This window comes from Ooceraea biroi, chromosome 3 (genome assembly GCF_003672135.1).
Source record: "Ooceraea biroi isolate clonal line C1 chromosome 3, Obir_v5.4, whole genome shotgun sequence".
NCBI classification, from domain to species: domain Eukaryota; kingdom Metazoa; phylum Arthropoda; class Insecta; order Hymenoptera; family Formicidae; genus Ooceraea; species Ooceraea biroi.
Genome location: NC_039508.1, coordinates 16,090,266 through 16,105,649, shown reverse-complemented (window position 1 = coordinate 16,105,649; position 15,384 = coordinate 16,090,266). Strand labels below are relative to the sequence as shown.

The window sequence follows — 15,384 nt, the reverse complement described above, 5'->3', positions numbered from 1 at the left end:
ATTCTATAACCGTCAGCGGCAGTTTTCTTTTGAATAAAAAACAAAAGCAACGCATGTCGAAAATGCTCTTTCGGAAGTTGCATTTTTACGATGATATAAACACGACTGTTATTGCATCTATTGCTATAATGCTACTAAATGTTATGGATAATGTCAAGACTGTAAGAAACAACAGTTATCGGAAACAGCTATTGGAACAAACTGACACTACAGCCATCTGTTGCAAAACCCTCAAAACTAAATCACACTCCTAATAATATAATCAACAGTTTGTAATTTCACGTTCCGAAAAGAGAGCTTAGAATGTAATTTCCTCCGGGAAGAGGGAATAAAGAGTAATTAATAAGGAGAGAAAGGGGCGGTTGAACAAATTTTCAATTTAGAAACGGCGTGTAGCATGCGCCGCTCGTGTTTTTGTGCGGACTCCATTTACGCTTTCAACCTAAGACAACAGTGGAGTAACTCCAAGCTGAAGTGAACGACGCGTGGAGAGAATTGAAATGCTTTCGCGCAATGGGGTACCAGTTTTAGAACCATACGTATTTTATTCACACCTCTTCGTTTTGTTTAACTATTATGGCTTTTGTTTTATTTGCATTTATTTTATCGTGTTACATAGTTAACTACTAAGTTATATATCGAGAATATTATATTTACAGCGTACAAAAGAGAAAGAGAGAGAGAGAGATGGATGTAACAATTTATTATTAGATGATAAGATTTTATAGGACAATTTCAGAATAAGATACTTTTTAACTTGAAGAGCATAAAATGTTTAAATCGCATGTCACCCCCCGGATGAAAGTTTTCCCGGAGCGAGCAGCATAGCAGCCATTACCGTAGGACCGAAGGAAATTCTTGACCCAGTACTTTCGCGACAGTTGAAGGGCTTGCGCGGTCTGAGTGGACTTTGAAATCCGGCGTCATCAGGCCGAGCGAGTTTTTGAGTGAGCAGCTGCCACTTGTCGCCGTTTAGCATCGCTAATCTCAGAGAAGTAGCTCTTTCGTTCTTCGATTCTTTTTAATTCACAATAGTACATGATTTCGCAATTTGTACAATTTCTACGATTACGTTTTTTATTTATATATAGATATATAAAAAAATATTCGTGTGTCGTAAATGAGATAGATTTAAATATTCTTCCCCTTCGTACTCCCTCCTGCATTTCCATGATGCGTTTGAATTTTTTCGTATACTTCATTTATATTCCCAAGAGTAATATAATTTCAGGCAATGCTATCTCGGAACAATGCGGTTTCAGCGCGATGACCCGCTTTTCTCGTTTCAGGACTATGATTTTTCAGAACTTTGCATGTGCAGCGCGCGTGCATGCGTTCGTCGCGTTCGTTCGTGAAGTTTCCTTCGTGCGCATAATAATACGATTTTCCCCGCTAGGGCCAGGAAGGGTTTAGTTTCTCTGGTGGTTGCTACAACAAGCCTCGAAACCCTCGCTCTGGCGAATATCATATCAAACGTTTAAAGCGAATTGATCGTCGCTTGCAACTCGCGTTGAACCGATAAATTTTAGGAATGGAAGCTTGAACGGTCCGCGCATATAAATTGTTTGCAAAATGTTTCACAAGTTTCGTAATTCTCTCTACTTTCAAGATGTAAAATAAACTCTATCGAATTTATTTTGATTTGAGGATTTGGCAATTTGAAATTTTTAACTATTAGAAGAGAAAACAATTTTATTCTTCGACGGATGAATTCAGGCTTCCATGCATTTGGAGTACTCTTAAATTTAAAAAGATGAGAATGATTAATTGAATGGCGTGTAACATGAAGGTTATAGTAAATTATAGTACATTCATAAGCATGAATTCTCGCGAAAATCAAAACGCAATTGTCCGTCCATATTCATCTAAGAAGATTGTATCGAAGATTGCAAAAGTGGTTATCGAAGAAAAACGGAACCCCTGAAGGTTAGCTCATCAATTTCTCGATTTTATGACACTTGTTCGAAATGACGCGAGCTATTCGCACCCTCCTTAACTGTCAATCGTGGTGTCGTTTATTTCCTCAAAAAGCTTGAAAAAAAGGGTCGAGCGCTCGCCGTGCGATAAGGTGCGGGGTGACGAAGTGATGCCGGGTGCGGGGGTGATTGTATGGGCTCTGGCAGAAGGATAGCATTGTTCGGAAGTACAATATACGCTATAATGCCACAGTGGCATACAGCACGACCCTAGAGCACAATAGACCGCGGGCGGGGGGAGATAGCGCGTGGCCGTGAAGAAAGAATGCGCGTCGTCAGTTTCGGCGTGGAGACTGCAACTTTTCCTCGCCGATCCTCCCCCCCTTTCTCACTCCCCTTCGCTCTCCGACACACTTTTTCCCGATACTGTTTTTTCCCCATCCATGAATTATGGCTCACGGTAGAACGATTCTCGAGCGCCCGCGCTTTTTATGGAGCCGCGGTGCCGTTCATCACCGCGGGATGTTCCCGGATACACATCTCGATAATTAAAGCGGCGAGTAGGACCACGCGCGACGGTATGAGCCTTATTTATTTTGGATATTCTCTGGGCAAGAAATTTTCATTTGTTTCCACTCTTGTTCATTTTTAACCCTCGTTAATTTTTTAATTTTACGCGGAGCTCTATGTGGTTGGAAAGGCGCACGTAAGAAAAATTCATCGAGATTCTTGAGAGTTGTAATTATAAACAAAGAAACATAAACATAGAAACTTAATTGTAGAAAGATTGCGAGAACCTTAAATTCTGCAGAGTGCTTCAGGGATACAGAGGAATCTTAGATATTATTGCAATTATATATAAAACAACTATAATAAAATAATAGAAATATTATAATGTACGACGCAATATTGCGAGATGAATTTTGGTTGCAATTATTACAGCCGTTCGAGAGCACAAACGCGTCAGAAACAGGTGCAGGTACTTGCCTGCAAGTGATAGTCGAGTGGATTCAAAGCCACTCTCGCACATATTTTCTCGTTCTCGCTGCACAGCGGAATGAAAAGTCCGTTTTCCGACTTTCCTGGCGGCCGATAGTTTGTTTGCCTCGTTCCGACTTTTTCCTCCACGTCCATGCTTCCTGTCCGTGTGTGCGTGCATAACACGCGCGTTAATGAATAGCATGTTTCATGAGAACTGGCAATCTGCAAGAATGTTCGCAAACAATGAGAATAAAAAAAACTTATAATTCAATTGTCATTTCCACTCATTTTCAATAGTTTAACGGTCACAAAATGTCTTTTTACTGTTTGATTTAAGTTTTTATTATTTTCTATCTTTAATTTCTCGGATTATTTTTTATAATTATATATCACTTATCGTTAATTGCTTTTGTCAGTCATAGCGTTATTTTCTTTCCAGCAATATAACGCATTACTATTTTTGCTGAAAACATCCTCTCGTCTGTCATGTTCTATTTCTCTTGTTCCATACATAACTTTCAGTGATATTACATATTTACTCTTTATTTTAACGAATTTTTAATTATATGTATAATCTTGATGGAGATTTGTGTAAATACGAATTCGTTGAAATGCACCAAATTGCAACTGCTAGTTCTATCTACAGTCACCTGAAAAATATTATATTTTTTTCAGTTTTATTAAGAATTTTTCATCCAAAATCCACCGCTTTCTGGTTGCGATTGTCATGGAATAGAAAGATCTCGTTGGTATTCAACTTTTAAACATTAATTAATGACAGCGCCCGATCGTAAATCCCCGATCTCCCAATTTCAGTTACCGTGTCGGAAATCGCGCAATCAGCCCCGTTTGTGGGAGACCGGTGTAAATTAGTATTCCTTTCAAGGTAGCACGGAACAGCTGACCCAGTGAGAGATTACCCTCCTGTCGCAATATTAACCCCCGACACTCCTCACTGAAACTCTTTTTTCTGAAACTTCCAAACTACCGGAGATATTCCCTTTTAAGTGCTTCATTTCTTCGTGTTTAATGAAGGGACGTGAGTGCAGGAACGGTACGGAGGGGTAGGCTTGAGCATTGGTACAGCAGCGGAATGAATTGGAGGGAAGGAAGAAGCGCGCGGCAGGTGATAATATCAGAATGTAATTGAAACTTTCGCGCTACTGCTCCGTCATTTTTCTGTCTGACATTTGGCGACGGAGACAGCGACGACAACGTCGACGTCGACGGCAACGCCGACATCTGGATTCATTACTTATAGTCTGGCACCGCTCGGTTATTACGAAACTTACGGTGTCTCGGGATAGTAATTAAGGTGCCCTCTCACTTCCATTCTTTCTCCGAGCGACGTTGTACTAATTAAGCCACGAGCGCCGGAATCTTGAATGAGGACTGAGCCGGCTTTAAAAGAAAACGTTTAGGGCATCGAAATTATGTCGTCCAAGAAAGATAGCGTTGAGAAATCGTTGAACGTGTAAAAAACTATATCATCATTTGGCAATTGCTAAATAAGTTCTATAAATTTGATGACTGTGTTACGTGACGTCTAAAATGTTTATAGAAATGATTATAACAGAATAAAAATCAGTGAATAATATGAAACTTTACATATAAGCGATAAATTTCCTTGTGAATTGCTTTTAGATATTTATTCTTCTCTCAATTTTTATTATATTTTTATTAGAATTGTATTAAAATTTTATTAGCTTTTCTCTCTGCAATATCATTAAATTTTATTTTGTAAATAAAAGTTTAGAATTAATTTAGTGCAAAAATTAATTAATTCCACAATTTTCGATATTTTGATAGTTTTAATTTTGTACAATTCGTATTATAATTATACATTGAATTTAAATCCTGTTAAAAATTTATTAAATGATAAAGCAATATAAACAAATTAGACGAATCACATTGTGAATGTATAATAGGGGCATACATTAATGTCACCGTCTCGTTGCAGCGTGATTAATGCACCAACGTGCACTATGGCAAATAATTGTTGCCGTTACATCACAATCTGGTACTATGTTGCTGATAAATACACCCAGGCGTTGCATAGTTACTTTTGTGCGGATTCCACGATTATTTTGAATCCAATGTCGACCATACGGTGAACATCCGATTTAATTCGAAGTTTCCACGCTGTACATTTATGCTGCACATTTATGCGTTTTCTATAACTTGATACTATACAATGTTAGTATACATCATGAAAAATTCATCATCATATAACGAGCTTTTGATAAATACATTAACATACGTTTTCTAACATTTTTATTTTATATTTATTATTATTATACAGGGTGTCCCGGGTTTTAACCGACAAACTGCGGGAGCATATTCTACTAGTGGAAAGAAGAAAAAATTCTTATATCGAGTTTGCTTAGAAATGCTTTATTACAAAGTTATAAACCAATATTGAAAAGAAATATGAGATAAGTAACAACGGATTTTTTCACAAAAATAAAAATTATCTACGCAATGATTTAGTAACGCATTTCAAAATGTTGTCCTTGCACATCGATACAAGCTAGACATCGACGTAGTACAGAATTTGTTACGGTACGACATTCCTGAAAATTTTGTTGCATCTCAGTAACTGAATTAGTAATTCGTTGCTTTAAATCTATCTGGTACTCTCCTGTTAGGAAATCTACGTCGATACTCTCGTACAGCAGCTCGTGCATTTCCGTCACAGAATCCGTACACGAAATGAATATCAGTGTATTCCTCATTTGAAAACACTTTTGGCATTCTGATAATAATTGCTAGTTGACACGACGATTGAAATCTAACAGCTACTGTTGTGAAAGTAACAATCATACTGAATCGTTTCAACATAGTGAACATGAATACATGTGAATACACGTAACATAAACATCTTCGACCTTCCAAATTCTACACTATGTTCCGTTGTTACTTATCTCATATTTCTTTTCAATATTGGTTTATAACTTTGTAATAAAGCATTTCTAAGCAAACTCGATATAAGAATTTTTTCTTATTTCCACTAGTAGAATATGCTCCCGCAGTTTGTCGGTTAAAACCCGGGACACCCTGTATAAATAAATATGTTCTCATGCGCGTGCGTTTCATCGGATACGGATATTATATAATATAATTACATATATTGCGCGCGACAACATATTATATAATGTCATTGATGTTATCAAATTTTACATAAATGTTACGATTTATATAAAATTTGATCCATTACTCTATATGCGTATTATTTGTTTAGTAAATTTTAAATTTTAACGTGATCACTGGTAACAGCTTAACGAATTATTCGTGCGTTCTATGATTTTTTTATTGTTTTAACAAAAACGAAATCCGATAGTAACGGAGAAATTAATCGCCTGGCGGAGATCTCTTGCGTGATTGCGCGATGCAACAATAATCTGCAAAAGTGGATTCGTTCTCGAAAATAATATCAGTATGAGTGTGCATAGCATCGTATTGCCGTATTTTTCATGTTTCGCACGTTCGCGATTTCAGAGCATCGTGTACAAATTTACGAACGAGAGCGTAAAGTACGTAGCGTACAAGCCTCTCGACGAATAACACGCTCGCCGAATAAATCAAATAATATAACAACTTATACGTGCCATTAGTCGTTAACTTCATACGTTACATTATTGTGCTAATTGCATGTTATGTATGCTATTGCATAATTGCCGAAACACGCGCCAGCGATTTATTATCCGATCAAGAGAACAAGACGTAGCTACATCATTTTAATGATAATTTCTCTTGGTTGCAGTGGCTTGTTCAACAGTAACAGTGAACAAGTGTCAAGCAGCGCTGCGCACCCTGCAAGCTTTCACCTTCTTCCGACCGACATGTCTCTGCAAGGAGCCGCATGTTGACCCGGACTGCAACAGCTTTCAGAATTTCTTGTTCGATCATCCATGTGACTACGTGGAGGTGAAAGGTAAAGATGCCAGATAAATCAATATTTCGCCACCAGTCGATGATTTTTTTGTTATTTCAAGCATAGCAGTGCATCATCTTTACAATTATCATATTCAGTTAATTTAAAATCAAATCAAATTAGTCCAAACAACTCCATATAGCACGTAACGACAATATTATTTCTTCAAATTGAAATCCGAAGTCCGAAATCGTGTCTTCTACAGTCTCCTTTTTCGTTCCTAATTTAGTGTCAGTAATCGTATCAGCCATCGAATTACCGTTGATCGGCATTAAGTAATAAGTACAGTTGAACTGCAGACACGCAAAGAGGCGTGGGTATAATTCGACGAGGTAATAAGTCGTGCAATTAGGCCACTCCGAGCTTAATTACATTTATCCTGCCGAAAGCCAGTCATACGGGAACGTGGCGGATAATGGAAACCCCGTTGCGCGCGGCCAGCACCAGCTACGAAACCGGGAAGCTTCGGCACTTAATGAGATTAAATTCTCTGCTGCGCTAGAAAAAGGGAAGCAGAAGCGGGAAACGGATCGCAAAAAGAGAAGTAAAAAAGGAAACTTCGTAAACCTCAGGCTGAATTGTACGTACACGTGTCAAAAATGACACGTAGATTAAGTGATGGACTTTTTCGAAACTTCGAGTGCTCGATTCGACATTCGGCAAAATTTTTAAAAGCGTGGGAACAATTTCAGATATGGTTATCGAGGTTTGTTTTTAAACGGGCTTTGCTATATGCTGTCAAAAACGAGATAAAAGCTTCCTATCGAATTGACTCCAATGCTTCCGCAACTATGTTCGTTTCTCCGTGTAAAATTGAAAATTTCAGGAATAAAGAGAAGATGAATTGTGTTTCCGCGGAGAGACTTTCCGATCATCCGCGACGTTTTCTGGCATAAATCATAGACGCGAGTAAAACGAATGCATGAGAAAAGTGCCGATACAGTTGCGAGAAGATAGTTAGGTTTAGCAACGGCTAATTGTATTCGGTTTAACGGGATGAAAATATAGAGCGAGATACTTTGACAAGAAAATAAAAGAATGAATATGTCGGAGGAGTTATAAGAATGGATAGTCAACGGGATATTTCTTTACTTTTTCGATAAAAAATGACCGAGGAAACAGCGACATAAAGGTGATCGACCATGTGGCACAGAAGCGATTTTCGAGGGAAGATGAAATCCCTTGTAATTTCATACAGAATAAATTGTTGTCATATTAAAATTAATGAATTGCGATTTGCTTGCTAAAATTGACATCTTTTGTGACAAATTTTGATTTATATTTTCATTATTAATGTTTGACCAGCATTGTTAAAAAATCGTTTGCTTATTTTCTTTACAGAAAAGGAACCGTTCCCGCTAACTGGGTTACCGACATGCAATCACGCTGCCAACGTTTGCCAACGTGGGAAAGCTTGCAATCAGATCTTTAAGGATTTCAAGGCCAACTGCAAGTTTCAAGACGGCCAGTGCAAAATGGAGAATCGGTGAGTGAGCGCAATTTTATTTATTTGAATTTTGCTTATTAAATTGTCGCAGAGTACCATGTTGTTATAACGTAATATCGGGGAGATAAAATTGGATGCGTCTGGATAAATATGATTGCGGGATAATATATTTCGCATTACCGTGATAGAATGACATGCATGTTTACTTTGAAACAGAACAATGTATGCGAGAAGAGGAGAGGAGATTTAATTGATAATTGGTGAGCAAGCCACAAATTTATTTATCTTCTTTTATATATTTTCCATATTAATCCACACATACACAGTGCAATATTATTGTTATTCCACGTATCACCTATTTATTTAGCGTAAAATTGTATGCATTGAAACTGATATAGATGGCACATTTCATTTTATGCTGTTGTAACAAAATGGTAGGAATTATAATATTTTACAGAGTAGAGTCCAAAAATCGAATTTTGCGGATTACGCGTAACAAATTCATCTTGTCATGAATATATTACATGATGAGAAACTGTAATGAAAAACTAATATTTCGCGATAACGAATAAAAATATACATTATGTAACAATTAGAAAAGAATGTTTTATTGACATCTGTTCCGACGTATAAGAGATCTTAGACAATATTTGTTACATAATTTCTTCAATGGATGCAAGCGAAGCATTTAGTTTGAAACTTACTTAAAAGCAGTACAATTTAATCTGCTTTTATTACAGATTTCTATTCTAAAACCAGGTCATGAAATTAGACTCGAATTGTTTGAAGTAACTCATTGCGAGAATTATCCGCCTTAGCAGCGATATCTAATCTGAACGAACGAACGATGATTTTGGGAAAGAAAGTCTCGCAGAGGAGACAAACGGCGCGCCAATGGGTGCAGCGGTTAATTAATTGTTTGCATGTAATTAACCCGTGGGAACAAAGTAAGAAGGATTGTTGCGCGAACATTGACGGTAAATTGCATTTCCCGGCGTAGTTTTAAAAGTTGCGTGCCTCGCGTCGCGCTATTTCGTATTACCTCGCCGCGGAATTTCCGCGCGCAGCCACTTTGTCCCGGTTCCATTAAACCCCGAGATATGCACGAGTGCTATCTTCTCCAGTCTCTAGTATCCGTAATTCCGAGTTAACACCGCAGGTTGAAACCTGTAAACTTTCAAGATCTGACGATGTATTCAAGAACAAGCCTAAAGTTGCGACCTGCCGAAGCGTAGACAACGATTGCCGAGTTGAAACTTTTCTGAATAATTGGAGGAAATTGCTATTTTATTGAGAAACAGAAAGAATCGGTTAATTTCGATGTTTTATCAAGTTCTGATCAAGTTTTAAAACTGAAATTAATATACATATCGACATATATTTTAAGAGAAAATTTAAAAGAAAAAGAGAAGAAAAAGAAAAAAGAGAAGATATAAGTAATAGTGATATTAATTAAAAGATTATTTAATATTAACTGTTAAAACACGTTTTAACAAATTAAATTCTGTGAATACACATGAAGAAATGAAATTTTATATATATATATATATCAGTTTTCCTAAGTGAACTTTATTTAATCAAATTTAGATTCGCGATGGTAGGCAGGTCTAGAATACCGCTTTAAAACTCGAGTAGCGAGTACTTCGGGGAGTACGGAGGATGCGAGCAATATATCACTCGGTTCTCCTGAATGACAGTCGGTTCTCCGTTTCCGTCGTAAAGTCATTAACGAGCGCGCACACGCGTATGTACGCACTTTTAATTACAACAGTTCTCTGACTGGCGGAAGTTACAAGCGATCCCTCGTGGCGCACAACGACCTCATATTTCTCTTATTTTTTTATCTTTTTCGCGATACCGCGAAGTAACTGTTATTCCTAATTTAAATAAGATTCGAATTGACGAGATTTCAAACAAATAAGCTGCATAGTTTATTCACAAAATGCTTGGAAGATGTATATTTAATCAAAGGAAACAATAACAGAATACTTTTAGATATTGTAGCACTTTTTTAAAATTACACAGTAATAATGAATAAACAATAAAATAAATGAAATCAAACGCGAGGAGATTAGATCCGAGTTTCATAGAGAAGTTCGACTAGAGAACAATTTAAGCCATTCTCTTTGATTCTCATCGCAGTTGCGCGTTCGCGCACGGTGCTCTCGTTTCTGCGACACGTCAATGAACTAATTGGTGTTAAAGCAACATGCGCAAATTAATCCATTAATCGCGCAAAGAGGTGACACGGGCGTTGTCAGGACTAAAATCACTGGATTGAAAGTATCGTGGGAAAACGCTAGGCTTTGCATACCGAGAAGTGGTCAGCGAGCGCGTTGCAACTGCAATTGCATGCAACGCCATATAATTTCTTTCGTGGAAACGGATTAGCTCGCTGCAATGCCGCTTCGCTCTTCTCACATTGCAATCTTTAAAGTGAACGAAGATAAAACGTATGTGGGTTAACTGAATCGATCCAGTTTCGCGGAAGCAGTATGTAAAATGATAAAATTTTCACGTTAAGTGCAATGTATAAATCGATGCGAGCTAATAAAATTGAATTAATTGTAATTATAACACATTTGGTACCTTGACAATAATTATCTGATACATTTAAACCGGTAAAAAAACGTAATTTTTCTGATCTTATTTTTAAGGCCAAATGCGGTTATCTAATATTTCCGTTTCATATTATTGCAGCATTCTATCTTCGAAAAAAACTCATACTGTCAGATAGTAAATCGAAATTAAACTGCATTCAATATTAAATGTCTGATGAGATGAGTCAGACTTCTCTGCAAGAATGATAAATCCGAATAAGTGATGAGAAATGTAGCACGCGAGCAGTATCTCATTTGGTGACTGAATAATACATGTACTTTACGTGAAATCATTTGTGTAATTATTTTATATAAATATTTTATTGTTTACAGTGAATTGATTTGAGAAGGATTCGAGTTCTTCAATATTTTATCTTTTTCCAATATTTTAATTGTGAAATGTTTTGTTTAATATGCAGCATGCATATAACACATGCATACGTGTATAATTAATTTAGGCAAATATCCCGTTATTTCATTCGTAGCCTAATTTCAAGAAATACTCGTTTTTTCTTGTTGCGAGATGGAGTCAACCTCTAGGAAATGTAACAGCCTGCGGTTTTTACGGCGAACATTAATTAAATTAACGGGATCATTAATTGTGGTCTCTCGGGTTGCTCTAAGATCCCGTATCTCCGTAAATCCGTACGAACTGTCCGAAGAACGACTTTGCGGCAGACTTTGTGTCTTTATGAAGTGATTAGATGACTACCAGGAGCGCACGTTACTTTTACAAATATTTAATATTTAATTATTATATAATATTAATGGATTAATGGAAGTTATTTTTACAGTTATTTTTACGTTATAATCTTCAATTGTATTATTTGTAACTTTAATTGTAATATTTGTAACTTATTCTTTACGTACGTCATATACTCTAAATTAATATTTTCATAGAAATAAAATATAAGATAAGTTAGAAGATTTTTAAGTAAACAGTAGGAAGTGTTGTAGTCCATTAAGCCGTGGAGATTACAGAACACGGAACTAAAATTCAATATAATACCGACGATAGTGTCGAGTATAGCGGCTCCCTGAAATAATAACGCGTTTTCGCGAGTCGCGTCACGGACATGGTTCTGCAAATTCCGAAGAAATCCGTAAAGTTCTTAAGGCTCTCCACCCTCTTACTGCTCTTCCCCGCGATAGTGTTCCCCTTATCCGTAATAACATTGAAATTCAATCCGTCGTTCCTTCCGATAAAAGTAAACCTCGCCGACGAAGTTCCTCGATCATCGGTCTTTATCCTTGCTCCCATTTTCCTTTAATCTGCGATACCGAGATCGAGCAAGACGGTGGCTACGCCGATCGATATTATTCGTTATCGTCGCTCTCGCATTTTCCGCAGACATGAACCGGTTGTACAACTCTGTCGCGTTAACATTAATAATTACATTAATAATTACACTACAGCGAAATCGAGTCAACATTGATTCAATTTTCTTGAGGCAAATATTTATTAATCCGTTGTGCAATATCATTGATTTTAAACCTGATCCAGAAAAATTAATCTAATTTCGTAATAATCCATTTTTTATAACAAAACGAAAACTCTGCAGTTTTAACAAGATTAGAGAAACAGATTTCCACCGACTATTCTTTCATAAATCAAATTAATTCATCGACAAATTCATATTTTCTTTGTCATTAATCCACTTCTGCAATAATCTCGTCATCGTTGGTGACATGACACTTAGGATCTTCCAGAATGTAAAAAGGGCAAGTCGAGAAAAAAGTAGAGAGAAGGTCTACCCTCGTATTCTTATTGCATTCGGCGGCTCAATTAGCAGAATTGAGAACTTGTCGATCGGAGAAGAACGAGTCCAATATTGAAGCGCCAAGCCCCTACAGTCCTGGAAAATCCTACCCCTTTCACCTCCCTTATCCTGGAGTGTCAATAAGCTTCTATTCCACTTCTGTCATCGGTGTCGCACGAGAGTTACTCTCGAGAAAACTTCGCAAGCTTGTCGATGTCTGAAAAAAGGCGACATTACTCTTCGCTTCATCCCTATCGATAATAAAGGCGAACGATGGGCGACACGATTTATTAATGTATTAACGACAGCGAATAGAAGATATCTTAGCAGTATCGCAGTATTTTTCCAAGCTATAGATTTCTTCATGGATATGTCGCGCGATGTCATTTCTCTAGAGAAAAATGTATTATAAACTATTACTGCATTCTTGAAAATTTGATTTTATTATTTCAACCAAGCTATAAATAAAAATAATTTAAAAGTAAATGTGTAATTCCGCTGAAAACAGAATAGTGATAATTTCCATAACTAATGGGAAATTAAAAGAAGCTTTTTTGGATTAAAAAATTTTTCATTATAACGTAGATTAAGTTCGTTAAAATGCATCAATATTATTTTATTCCGGTTGGCTAATTAATTGATTGCAATTGTACTTATGTTTCGTGACGGTAATAACTCGACAGGTCGAGTTCGAAATCAAAATCTAAAATTATAAACGTGGGATTATAGAAATTCTGTATCGATATCACATTGTCCGCATTAGCATTTAAAATATCGTGCTATACGTATGCTACTCACACGCTGCAGTCGGCACTTCATACGAAAACGTGATCCGTGTATTAAATCCAATATTAGCATAATATCGATAGGTATTCATATTGTTGTTTGGAATTAAAATACCATACCACGCGCAGAAGCTTTGCATAAACATAATCGTTACTTTAAAGCCGCATCAATAAAATTCGTAACATTCTACGTTGACCGTTTAAAACTCTATCGATCACAAATCAGATTGCTTTGTTACCTTCTGTTCTGCAATGTGACTTTTTATTTGCTCAAAGATAATGATTTCAACTAAAATCTCATGCGATGTGTCTCATGCGATGATGGAGTTATCTACCTGACAATTAAAATATTTTTATCACATTTTCTCGTACAATTAGTATTTAGATCTCCTCTAAATTTTTCATCGCAGTATTAAGTTTACTCCTTCAGTTTCCTCAAGCTTAAAGTTAACGTGTTACGAACTACGAGTTAAACCAGACTGTGTGTGCGTGTATATGTGAACAAATCTGACGGCGTTGCGGTAAATGCAATTTATCTCGCGTAATCGGCGACGAATATCCTCGCAGAGAAGAAGCGGGTGAAATGGCGTTCGCGTTACATATACAGATTAGCGTAATTGATATTAATTAGGGTGATGAGTTGCGTAGAAAGTGGATGATGGCGCTTTATGTTAAGGGAGAGGGGGTAGCATGAGAGAGACGGAGAAAGGGTGAAGTCGGTACCGCTATCGTGTGGCTTAACTACCCACTTACGTGTTACTAGAAACTTTGGATCCCGCGGGCGCGCACTGCGTGGATTTTCCACTGCATCTTCCCCTCTTATCCTCCACGTATATCCAGCACGGGTATCGTTAAAGGGTGCGCAGCCGGGCGCTTCGAGGGGCCGGAAGAAAGAGGTTCCTTAAGCAGGGAGGAAATTGTCTTTCCTCCTCGAGGGCGGAAATTTTCTTGCCGCTCGCGCCGAGTTTCTTGCATGAGCGAGGTGCGGAAAGGAGAAAGGGGAGGGATACTCCGTCGAATACGTCGAGGGTTGCATTGCGAGGATTAATCTTGGGAATTAATAATTAAACGGCGGAATCTCCGCGCTGCGACGAGCGGTGATAGCTCGCGGAAAAGTAATGTTCTCCATATGTCGAATTCATTCCTTTTCTATCGCGTTTTACCGTATTCTATTCAATACGTTCCATTCATGTCACTTTGTGCGAAAAACGGAAGCAATTTTGTACTGTCACGAGCACATTACGTTACGATTACATCACACAAACAATCTGATCTCGTCTCGAGCAAAGCTTCGGAGAACTCACTGATCCTTTCGAGGGCATGAAATAGCCCTCCGCAAAAATCTTGCGAAATTGTTGTGTCATTCCGTCGGAGGCCGATCGGTGCAGAACTCCCTTTCACGCTTGGCGAGTTATTCATTTTTCAAACGGCGATATACCATCTTTCTCCCCGACGAGTGAATCGTCTCGAAGACGAAGGCGCACTGTGCTTTCTAAAAAGCTGCCGCTTTTCCGCTCCTTTCGGCCGTCTTGACGAAGATAAACCTTCCTCGACGGCGCATTTCGACCGTCCGCGAATAGTGAAGAAAATCCACTCTCAGTTAAAGAAAAGAGAAGAACACAATGCATTCCCTTATTTCGAGAACGACATGCATCTCTCACGGAAAGAAAAGCTCAATATTTTCTTTATTATCGATTTCCGAGTGCGTAAAAATGAGTATATTGTAATTATATTTAATTTATTAATTTTTACATAAACCTTTCTTTATTTATCCTTTTTTATCAATATAATTATATTCTTCTTCTCTCTTCTTGTATGTGTTTTCCATGACTGATATTAAAATTGCACCAAGTCGTCGTTATGGGAATGTGCTATCAGCGCCAAGTAGCACGTTGCCGTTATTCGGAAGAGATACGTGCGATATTTCGTGATTATAATCCGAATACTATGATTATTATACG

General features: G+C 37.5%; 1 protein-coding gene across 1 annotated transcript in view; it reads left to right on the top strand.

Moving 5' to 3' along the window:
* Window positions 1-15,384, top strand: part of LOC109611464 — a 213,277-nt gene that overhangs the window by 133,326 nt on the left and 64,567 nt on the right. The window contains exons 3-4 of the mRNA XM_020034007.2: window positions 6,661-6,831; window positions 8,173-8,317. Coding sequence (XP_019889566.1) covers window positions 6,661-6,831; window positions 8,173-8,317 — 316 coding nt within the window. The remainder of the gene's footprint in view (window positions 1-6,660; window positions 6,832-8,172; window positions 8,318-15,384) is intronic.